The sequence below is a fragment of the Lynx rufus genome, unplaced genomic scaffold, assembly GCF_022079265.1.
Source record: "Lynx rufus isolate CCGP_SWC_20201006 ecotype Redwood Valley unplaced genomic scaffold, mLynRuf1.p SCAF_18, whole genome shotgun sequence".
In the NCBI taxonomy this organism is placed as follows: Eukaryota; Metazoa; Chordata; class Mammalia; order Carnivora; family Felidae; genus Lynx; species Lynx rufus.
Window position 1 is genome coordinate 27272238 of NW_025814832.1, and position 10844 is coordinate 27283081.

General features: G+C 42.1%; 1 protein-coding gene across 2 annotated transcripts; it reads right to left on the reverse strand.

The window, feature by feature from the left end:
• Nucleotides 1-3231: 3231 nt before the first annotated feature.
• Nucleotides 3232-9693, reverse strand: LOC124513067 (keratin-associated protein 4-2-like). Of its 2 annotated transcripts, none has more exons than XM_047080801.1 (2): nucleotides 9503-9693; nucleotides 3232-3628 (listed from the first exon to the last, which is right to left on the reverse strand). In XM_047080801.1, exons 1-2 carry the CDS (start codon nucleotides 9691-9693, stop codon nucleotides 3232-3234), a joined length of 588 nt encoding a protein of 195 aa, XP_046936757.1. The 2 variants fall into 2 exon arrangements, with proteins under 2 accessions (XP_046936757.1, XP_046936758.1); XM_047080802.1 differs by having other exon boundaries at nucleotides 3232-3617; nucleotides 9495-9693.
• Between the last annotated feature and the right edge of the window lie 1151 nt (nucleotides 9694-10844).

The following is a 10844-nucleotide window of genomic DNA, read 5'->3' on the forward strand; positions in this document are numbered from 1 at the left end:
TGGAAGTAGAGTCTTCCCCAGGCGAGACCTCAGATGAGACCCCAGTGCTAGCCAGCACCTTGAGTGCAGCCATGTGAAACCCTATGAAATGGAGAGTCTGGGTGGGCCATACCTGGATTTGGATCCGCAGAAATAGAGAAAATAAATGTCACTATAAGCTGCTAAATTTGGGGGTAATGTTACATAACAGTAGGTAACCAGTATAGATTTATCTAGGACCACGGCACACACAGGTGAGAAGGGAGGCATCGAAAGGTGCCAAGAAATAGAAATGCTAAAATGGATATAGTCACAAGGCCACAAAGCCCACGTAGCCATTCCCTAGGAGGGTCTGGGGCACTCTCTTTACCACGCTATTAGGGAATCATCAAGTACCGGTGTCAGCGGCCTCTTGGGAGAGGAGTGCCTATTGTCTAACGTTGGAGGTTGTGGTAGGGAATGCTGTGACCAAACTGTGCTCCCTAGGAAGAATGGGGATGGTCATAGCTCTGAATGACTGAGTCATGTGCAGGACTTAATTGTAGGAAGTAATGTGGGTATAATTATGTGATTGCCAACAAGGTTGGAATGACAAAGGGGACAGAATGATATGTGACCCTCAGGGATCTATCAATATGGATAATAAAGCATGATGTCCCTCATATAGGATATAGGCAGACAACTCAGATACACCTTTATAAAAGAGAGAGAGAGAGAGAGAGAGAGAGAGAGTGTGTGTGTGTGTGTGTGTGTGTGTGTGTGTATAGGTGTGTGCATGCAATTAAAGGAACAAGAATAAAAGAACAAAGGCTGAGACCGTGAACCAATGGAAAGTCATGATCCCTGGCAGAGTGTACAGAGTCAGGCTATTAGTAGACCTAGAAACCATTAACCTAGAAATGAAGAGGCCAGTCGTCTAGGATGAAGGGCTGCACAAGTATATATCATAGAATTTCTTTCATCCTTACTCAAGGAATCTATGGCCATTGGTTCAGCAGAAACAGGAATACTCATGTGTTTGCAGGCTGTCGGATGAGATCTGAGCTGAACTCACTACTGGATACGTACAATCGTTCATGGTTCCTATTTAAACACCTTGATCTAATGTCAGAGTTAAAGGAGAAGGTTCCTCACTACCTTCATCTCAGTGATCCACTGGGGGGAATTTGTGCCACCTTCTACCATAATCGTAGGCTGTGAACATCTAGAGGTCTCGGCTCTAAGACAGGAAAGCTACCTGGAAGGGACATGGTAAAGTTCTGTGTGGAATTAACCTCCGGCTGCCACCTTATCCTTTTGGACTTCTAGTGCCTAGACATAGGAGCTATGGGAGCCACAAGGAATATGCTTAGCATATTACATGTTTAGGCGATCTACAGGGACATTCGTGCAGATGGACAAGTAGTTGTAGTCTGAAGAGGACACAGGAACCATGGGTTCAGAACTCTCAGGAATGGAGACCATGGTCACTATACCAGGCAAGTCAGCTAAAGGAGTGCAGAAGCTGCCCATTAACTCTCATCTTCTAGGTTTTTATAGAAACTGTGGCAAACGACCCGGAGCAAGGTTACTGAGAGAAATGCATAGATATGGGCAGAAGCAGGAGTAGGTATACGATATCCCATTCTGATTCTCTTTGCCATACATGCCGCCATCCACAAGGTAGTGCGAGTGTGGGCTACGCGTGGTTCACACTGACCACGCACTATCTGCAGGTAACTGTCTCAGGCTCTGGGGTGGGGGACACCTGGAGTTCTTGCTCTCCATCCTTTCCACTCACCAAAGGATGTTGACAGGTAGCGATAGGTGACGTAGGAGCACAAAGGCCCAACCGCTTTTTCCACTAAGATGAGCAAGTCCGTGGCCCAGTACACACCCTTCATCTGTGGGTCAGAATACGGGGGTGGAGTTGAACTGAAAGCACCCTTTGTCTTAGCTTCTTTTACTACCCTGTGCTGACTCCGCTTTGCACTGGGTCTCCTGAGAGCACCTCCTTCCTTATGCAGTACTGATGCAGGAATACCCGCTGTAGGCTCTGGTGTTTTGAATGCAACGTGAGAATCGCAGTTTGGTGCGGTCCGCCTCAAGCATAGCCTCCTTGAGAGAGACACTTCCTAACATGGTGAGCTGTTTTATTCGTGGGAGTGTCTCCTGTCCCTCGGGATACATGATCTTTCAGGAATTGAACACAGGAAATCTAAAACCAAGTGTGCACAAGCTGTGAGAAGCAACAGCATCCTATGAAAAGATTCAGTGGTTCAGCGGAGAATAAGGTCGAGAGCCCACGGTGTCACCCAGTGACCGTTCATATCATAGGGACATGTTTGAAGGCACTGTTCCTGAGACTTGGAACACTGGTGTCAGGTCGACCTCAGGGTCGGAGCTCAAAACAGAGGCTTGAGAGCAAGTAGATTGTCTGGGAGGTGGTGCCAAGTAGTGCTCTAGGGATACTGTGAAGTGATCCAGGGAAGGGTGGAAACCAATCCAGGTTGATTTCAAGAGCAGGTGAGTCCTGTGGGCATCGGGGGTTCGTTCAGTGCTACCGAGGCCCTCTGGTCTCACACGCCCACTCCAGGGGCAAGAGGCTAGAGCACTTATCCACCAACTACTGGCCACCTTTCGAACGCTTCTCCCAGGCACTTGCCTTCCCTGCTCTGTCCTGTGATATACGTTTCTTCATGTCGACTGAGCCCTCCACAGAGAGTTTCAGGTGCTTGCTGCAAGCCACCATCCTACACTGTTAGCGTGGGAAGCGCCAAGGTGATAGAGGTGAAAATCCTGAAATCGCCTGCTATGATCTGCTCGTTGTGCAGAGAATAGTAGAAGACCTGACAGCTAAGGGTTACCATTGAAGAAGGAAAAAGAATGAGACACGATTTCTTATATTTATGCCTGGAAAATCAAGATTTATTTGACATACAGAAACATCTCCATATGAGAAAATCTGGCAGTAGCTGATACATCAATCAGAATGGCATGTTAACATATATCAGATAATACAATCTTTGTAGTGATTTGGGGTGGAGTTAGTAACAAGGAGGTGAGGAGGGAGTGGGCGGTAGGGAGGTATATTCCAAGGCCAACCAGTTGAAAAATCACTGGGAACTGAGGTTTTACAGTTGGCCTCACATGATTCAGCTCCCAGTTGGACGACATGAAGGAGATTGGCTGATGAAAAGAGCAGGGTGCAGGTCAGGGCACTCAGCAGCAGCAAGAGCCACTAGAGCAGGTTGGTGGGTGGTGGCAGGGGGTCTAGCAACAGCTGGGGCGGCAGCAGCTGGACACACAGCAGGTGGGGCGGCAGCAGGTGGTCCGGCAGCAGGTGGTCTGGCAGCAGGTGGGGCGGCAGCAAGGCTGGCAGCAGCTGGAGCCACAGCAGCTGGAACCCCCGCAGCAGGGGCGGCAGCAGCTAGAGATGCAGCAGCTGGGGCGGCAGCAGCTGGAACCACAGCAGCTGGAACCACAGCAGCTGGGGCGGCAGCAAGTGGTCCTGCAGCAGGTGGTCTGGCAGCAGGTGGGGCGGCAGCAAGGCTGGCAGCAGCTGGAGCCACAGCAGCTGGAACCCCCGCAGCAGGGGCGGCAGCAGCTGGGGCGACAGCAGGTGGTCCTGCAGCAGGTGGTCTGGCAGCAGCTGGGGCGGCAACAAGTCTCCTGGCCACAGCCCTGGTCAGAGCAAACGGAGCCACAACAGGAGTTGACCATGGTGTCAGAGGGAGGTTTTGGGTGGGTTTCCAGGAAGGTGGGTTTGGAAGTTTTGAACATCTGCTTCCCCAAGGTCACTTTTTATACCTTGCTTGGTGGCCAGTGTCTCACATGCAACACTCTTTTCATTGTTTGTCCTAATAGTAGCCAATTATCAAATTAGCCAGTTTTCATTTTCAGGTTAAGGTTTTCAAGATAGATGGATAACATGATTTCATTTTCCTGATACATGACTCATCCCATCTGCTTTTCCTGAATCATCTTTAATGTGTTTGTCTTGCTTTAGCTACCTAAAAGAAAGCTGTCACCTGATTTCTGTCTAGAGGTATATGTGTTTATCTAATTGTGCTTAGCAAATCATATGTACTCTTGGGAGATAATGGTTCTTAGACACCCACATTTGTTTTGGTGACCTGGGAATATCAGGGTGCATTTCGGTCTGATGGCCCATTCATAGTGGGTCATTTATGCCGGGAACTTTTGAGTGTGGATTAGGGGATCACTGTCATGAGGATAAGAATCTTAGGACACACCTCCTCCCCATTGTGATCATGCCCCATTATCTAGACTTCCTGCTTGGAAAGAAATAACTTTTCTAAGAAGTAAAACTAGGTCACAAATTTTGATATATCTTGTTTTCCCTCAGGTCTATCAAGGCATACTTAAAATACAAAAAATTCCACATGGTCAATGTTTCCATTTTGTTGAGTTTGGATATATGCCTAGACCCATAATACCAACACCACAATTGAGGTAATAAATATTATCTGTCATCGCCCAAAGATTTATTTGTCCTCTTGCTCTGCATGTTATGTGTGGTAAGAACACTTAGCATGAGATCTACCCTCTTAACAAGTTTGTCAGTGCACCCTGTTGTATTGTGAGCTATATGTACATTGTTGTTCTGTAAATCTCTAAAACTTACTCATCCTGTATAAGTATAATTTTATATTCATTAAACAACTACCCATTTCCTCTTCCTCCCTGGAAACCACCATTGTACTCTCTGCTCCTATGGACTTGATGATTTTATGTGTAATCATGCAGTATTTACTTGTCCTTCTGTGACTTACTTCACTTAGCCTAATGTCTTCTAGGTCCATCCATATTGCTGCAAATAATGGGATTTCCTTATTTTTATAAGGGTGATGATATTCCATTATGTGGCTATTTCATATTTTTTAAATCCATTTGTCTGTCAGTGGACATATGGGTTATTTCCATATCTTCACTATTGTGAATAATGCTGTAATAAACATGGGAGTGCAGATACCTCCTCCAGATCTTGATTTCACTTCTTTCAGATATATACCCAAAAGTAGGGTTGCTGATTTATACAGTAGTTCTATTTTTCATTTTTTAGGAACCTCTATACTGTTTCCCATAGTGGCTACGCCATTTTACATCCCAACAGCGTAAAAGGGTTCTAATTTCTCCACATCCTCACCAATACTTGCTATCTTTGGTGGGGTGTTACAGATGTGAGGTGGTATTTCATTTTTCTCCACAAACAAACCTCCAGAACTCAGCTTTAGGGCTTCTTAGGGGAAGTCAGCTGCAGAATTAGAAGCCCTCTATCTACCTGTATCATAAGGTTCAAGTACCTTAACTTCTGCTTTGTTGGGCTGACTTTTCTTCTGACTTTGACTTCTTGTTTTTCTGTCTTTGTCAGGGCATGTTGACTTATCTCTGTTTCCAAGATTTTCTTGTCAATACAAGTTAGATTGCCCAGTGTCCTTGCCTTTTACTCTAATTCATATCTTACCATCTTGCTGTCTCTTTAAATTGCTGGGCTCTGAAGATACCCTATATTTTTCTGCTTCATTACTTAAATTGTTGATCAGATTTCACTTTCTAGGTCTTTATTTCCAAGAAAGGAGACATAAAATGAATATCCAGGTTAGACAACACCAACCTATTTATTCATAGTGGGATGGAGTAAAAGCTTAAAGGTTACAAAATTCCCAACCAAATGACTAGCAGACTAGTGTTTCAAAAAAATAGGGGCACTGCCAGTTCATCAGCTGGCTCTTCAAATACATTTTCCCCGTGGAGAACAAGGGAACCCAGAGAATGAGGAGAACACTGGAAAACCTTGTCTTTGAATTACGTTCTTCCAAATATATGTCATTTTCAACTTTAGGATGGTTTTTGAGTAGTCATTCCATTCTTGGACTGGTCTTTCTGAAAACGGAACCATGGACATCTCAACTTTGTTGAGTCTTTCCGTAAAATATGTTTATCAAATCATGAAGTTGGGAAATATTGAATATATTGAATGCCAGAATCATGATTCCAAGTGACTTGGACGTCCTAGCATAAGAGGCAAAATCTAGCACAAGGAAATCTCAGAGCCTTTCTTAGATCTAAAAGAGTAGTTACCAATGCAACATGGCACATGGGATCGAGGAGGAGTAAATATATCTAAACTTCTTGGGAGAATTTATTTGAACTGCCTACATATCCTAAGGTTGTATGTACCCTTAGCAGCTCTTCCTTGGGTATAATATTACCAGAATGAGCCATGTTACTAGTGGTATTGGGTAGCAAAAGAGATTCAGAATTGCTGCTCTTCAGATAACCACTGGACATCTATAAGCATAGATTGAAGCAGTTTGTAATGAAAAAGACATAGGTGTTTACATGATATTGTAACCTCAGTACAAGTCCACATTTAGTGCCATTAAACGCTGAATGCAGACATTAATACATTAACGCAAGTATGGTATTTTAAAAGGAAGAAGACACAGTTCTACTCCTTTCTGAGCATTCAGAACACATCTGAAAATGTGTTCAGTTCTTGCCTACATTTAGAATAATAGAGATAAATTGTGGTATATTAAAAGCAAAATTGCTAAGATGGTGACATCGTGATCAATGAAGAGCAGGTGAAAAAACTTGGGAAAATTTGCCTAAAGAAAAGAAAAGTGGAGCAAAGGCATGGCTGTGCAGCATGGAGGAGCTGTATGTGAGAGATTGGACTTGCCCCAAATGGATGTCATGGGCTGACACAGGATAAGTGGGTGGCTCATAGAGAAAAAAAAAATTTATACTCACCATAAAGTTTTATGGAATGGCTTCCTCCATACATAGCAGGGGGACTTAAGTGTAAGCTGGTGTTGCAGAGGAAGACTCGTGAACCAGATGGAGGAGATTGGGTGAAATGACTTTGAGGATTCCTTTCTACCATAAGGGACCTATAAGTCTAATCAATCAAATTCTTTACCGTGCTTCTTTTTGTTTTTGTTTTTGTTTTTTTCGTGGCCATTATGCCCTGGCCCTAATTTCCAAGTTGACACAACCAAGCTAAAAACCCAGGCTCACACATACAAGTGCACATAAAACTGGTAAAATCTGAACAAGTTCTGTAGATTGTGCTAATGTTAGTTTCTGAGTTTTGGTGTGTACTATAATTCTATAAGAAGTGACCATTGGGGGAAATTGGATAGAGAGTACCCAGAATCTTGCTGTACTGTTTTTCAACTTCTTGTGAATCTATAGTTATTTCAAAATAAAATGTAAAATAAAGCTCAGTGGAGGTAAAAGGGAGCATACTTTTATTTGTCTACCATGTACCTTTATGTCATTAAATCTTTGTCACAACTGTCTTTTTTCCTTCAATCAATAAAATATATATTTGAGAAATGAAGAGATTCTTGGAGGTATGAGATAAAATTTGAAAATTCTAGTTTGCTGCCTTGAAGTCAGACACATAGAGTTTTAAAAAATGTTTAAAAAAAATTTTTTTTTTTATTTTTTTTAATTTTTTTTTCAATGTTTTTTATTTATTTTTGGGACAGAGAGAGACAGAGCATGAACGGGGGAGGGGCAGAGAGAGAGGGAGACACAGAATCGGAAACAGGCTCCAGGCTCCGAGCCATCAGCCCAGAGCCCGACGCGGGGCTCGAACTCCCGGACCGCGAGATCGTGACCTGGCTGAAGTCGGACGCTTAACCGACTGCGCCACCCAGGCGCCCCTAAAAAAATTTTTAAACAAGTGTAAGAACACTTAAGATATACCTTCTTAGAAAATTTTAAGTATATAAAACAGTATTGTCAGCTGTCAGCACTATGCTATATAGTAGATCTCCAGAAGTTACTTATCTTGCATAACTGAAACTTTGTACTCTGACCAGCATCTTCCCATTTATTCCTTTCCTCAGCCCCTGGCATCACCATTCTGCTCCCTGATTCTATTTGATTATTGAGTTTGATTATTTTATGCATGTAAGATCATGCAGTATTTGTCTTTCTGTATTTGACTTCTTTCATTTAGCATCATGTCCTCCAAGTCCACCCATGTTGCAAATGGCAGGATTTCCTCCTTTTAAAGCTGAATAATACTCCATTCTATATATACACTATTTTTTTTATCTGTTCATCTATAGATGAATGCTTAGGTTGTTTCCATATCTTGGCTATTGTGAATATTATTGCCATAAACATTGGAGTACAGGTATTCCTCTGAGGTTCTGATTTCAATTACTTTGGATACATACTCAGAAATGGGATTGCTGGATTGTATGGTAGTTCTGTTTTTTAATTTTTTAATTTTTTAATGTTTATTTATTTTTGAGAGAGAGAGAGCAGAGGAGGGGCAAAGAGAGAGGGAGACACAGAATCTGAAGCAGGCTCTAGACTCTTAGCTGTCAGCACAGAAACCAATGAGGGGCTCGAACTCACAAACCACAAGATCATGACCTGAGCTGAAGTCAGATGCCTAACCAACTGAGGCACCTAAGAGCCCCTGTTTTTTAATTTTTGAGGAACCTCCATATTGTTTTCCATTATAGCTGTACCAACTTAACATTTTCACCTACAGTGTACCAGAATTCCCTTTTCTCAACATCCCTATCAACACTTGTCTTTTTTCTTTAAATAATAGCCATCCTAATAGGTATCAGGTGATATCTCATTGTGATTTTGATTTGCATTTCCCTGATGATTAATGGTGTGTGACAATTTTATAGGTGTGTATCATCATCCTTTCTTTGGAGAAAAGCAATCCTAAATTGAGAGTTTAAGTAACATGTCCAAGGCCACAGTTAGTATGTGATACAGTCAAAATTCAGACCTAAGTCTAATTCCCAAGTCCGCGGGCTATCTACACTGAGCTGCCTCTGTTTAAATTGGTTTAAATCAATTCATGGATTATAGTTTTCTAAGGACTCTTTTTTGTTGGCAGTTGTAATCCATAGCTCTCATGTTATATGTATTAGGTTCAAAGATGCCTCCCTTTAAACCTTTTCTTGTTTCTGCTAATACTTAATTGTGACCTGGATAAAAATCTCATTGGTGAGTACCAGTTTAATTTTTCTGTTGTAGGGTCCCCTGAGAATATGTGCTCCTATGTCACATGAAAAAGAGCAATATGCATTGAACATTTCATTAATAAGAAATAATGAGAGATGAGCAATATCAGTGCCTTCCAATACTAAAAAAGTTTTATTTGGGAGGCTCAAGAAATTCCACATGAACATAGATTCCATTGAGAAACATTGGAAAGAAAAAAAACCTAGAAGAGGAACATTTAAAGACTTTTATATTTAGAATCAGAATTAGAAATTCTGAAAAATCAGCTGCATAATCTGACCATAAATTCTGATTCATTTGGCAATAAGGTATTTCTACATAAGAGAATAAGTGACATAGAGACCAGAGGTTTCCAGATCAGTCCATGGGTCTGTTTGTAAGTTCATGACATCAGGAAGTGCCATGTGTTTTGTTAAATTAGATGCTTTCTTCCTGGACTGAAGGATGGGGGCAAGGAGGTTCCAGTCCAGAGCAGGATGTTCAGCAGCAAGAACTGCCATAGCAGCTGGGGCGGCAGCAGGTGCAGGTGGTCTGGCAGCAAGAGGGGTGGCAACAGCTGGACACACAGCAGCTGGGGCAACAGTAGTTGGTCCTGCAGTGTGTGGTCTGACAGCAGCTGGGGCAGCAACAAGTCTCCTGGCAGAGGCCGTGGCCACAGCTCTGGTCAGAGCAGATGGAGCCACAGCAGGAGTTGACCATGGTGTCAGAGGGCAGAGGCTCTGGTTGGGTTTCCAGAAGAGTGTATTCCTTGAATCTAGAAGACTTCTTGCTCCAGGCCCCCTTTTACACCCTGCTGAGGGACCTCTTTCCATGTTACTGTTTACCCTAACAAGTAAGCAATCGTTTAATTAGGTAATTACATTTTCCAAGTTGGATGGAAAACATTGTTTCCTTTGCCTGATTAGGATTTATCCCATTATCTCCTCCCCTGTCACATCTTGGCTGTCTTCCTTTGTATGAATCATCTTGGCTCAGATTCTAAGCTGAATATGTTGACTCTCTCTCCATCTGCTCTTTCCTCCTGAATCATCCCTGGTAATTCTGTCCTTGTAGGCACCATCTATGTTTACAGATAGAGAAGCTTCTTCCAGAGAGCAGTTGTCATGGTGAACCTTGACATGGAGTAGTCCAGGTTTCACTCTTCCTCATCTGTGGGTCTTATCATGCCTGCAAGTTTTGCAGCATTTCTTATGGAAAAAAGATTTAGTCATAGGTTAAATCCAGATATAAGAAAATCTCAGAAGAATGGAATCTTAACCTGAGAAGTCAAAGTAAAATCCATCAGTGTGGTCAGTTGTTAGCAAAAACAGTTGTGGGCACATGCAGAATTCTCAAGATACTCAGATTGTGTTCTAATCCCATTTCCTGGACTTGCTGTTTTTAAAGAACAAATATGTATCTGGAATGGACATATAGCCCTTCAGGAATCACCACCACTAGAATTGATAACAGAACCTAATATATGCAAAAAAATTTATATTTATATACAAAATAGAATATACAGTATAGCCCCAGTTATGTAAAAACATAGAGAAATATTGAAATTATTACAAATATTAATTTTATTAACATTTAATTACAGAAATTAAAAATGATATTAACAGTATTTCTGGTTGGTGGACTTATGGAAACTGTTAATTGTCTCCTTAACACTTTTATCTTCTACTTTGATGACTTTTCTTTTGTAAAGAAAAGAAAAGAAAAGAAAAAAGAAAAGAAGGAAGGAAGAAAAGAAGAAAGAAAGAAAAAAGAAAGAGAAAGAAAGAAAGAAAGAAAGAAAGAAAGAAAGAGAAAAAGAAAACCTTGTCGTGCAATTACACCACTAGTTAGCGATCTCTAATGTGACCCTC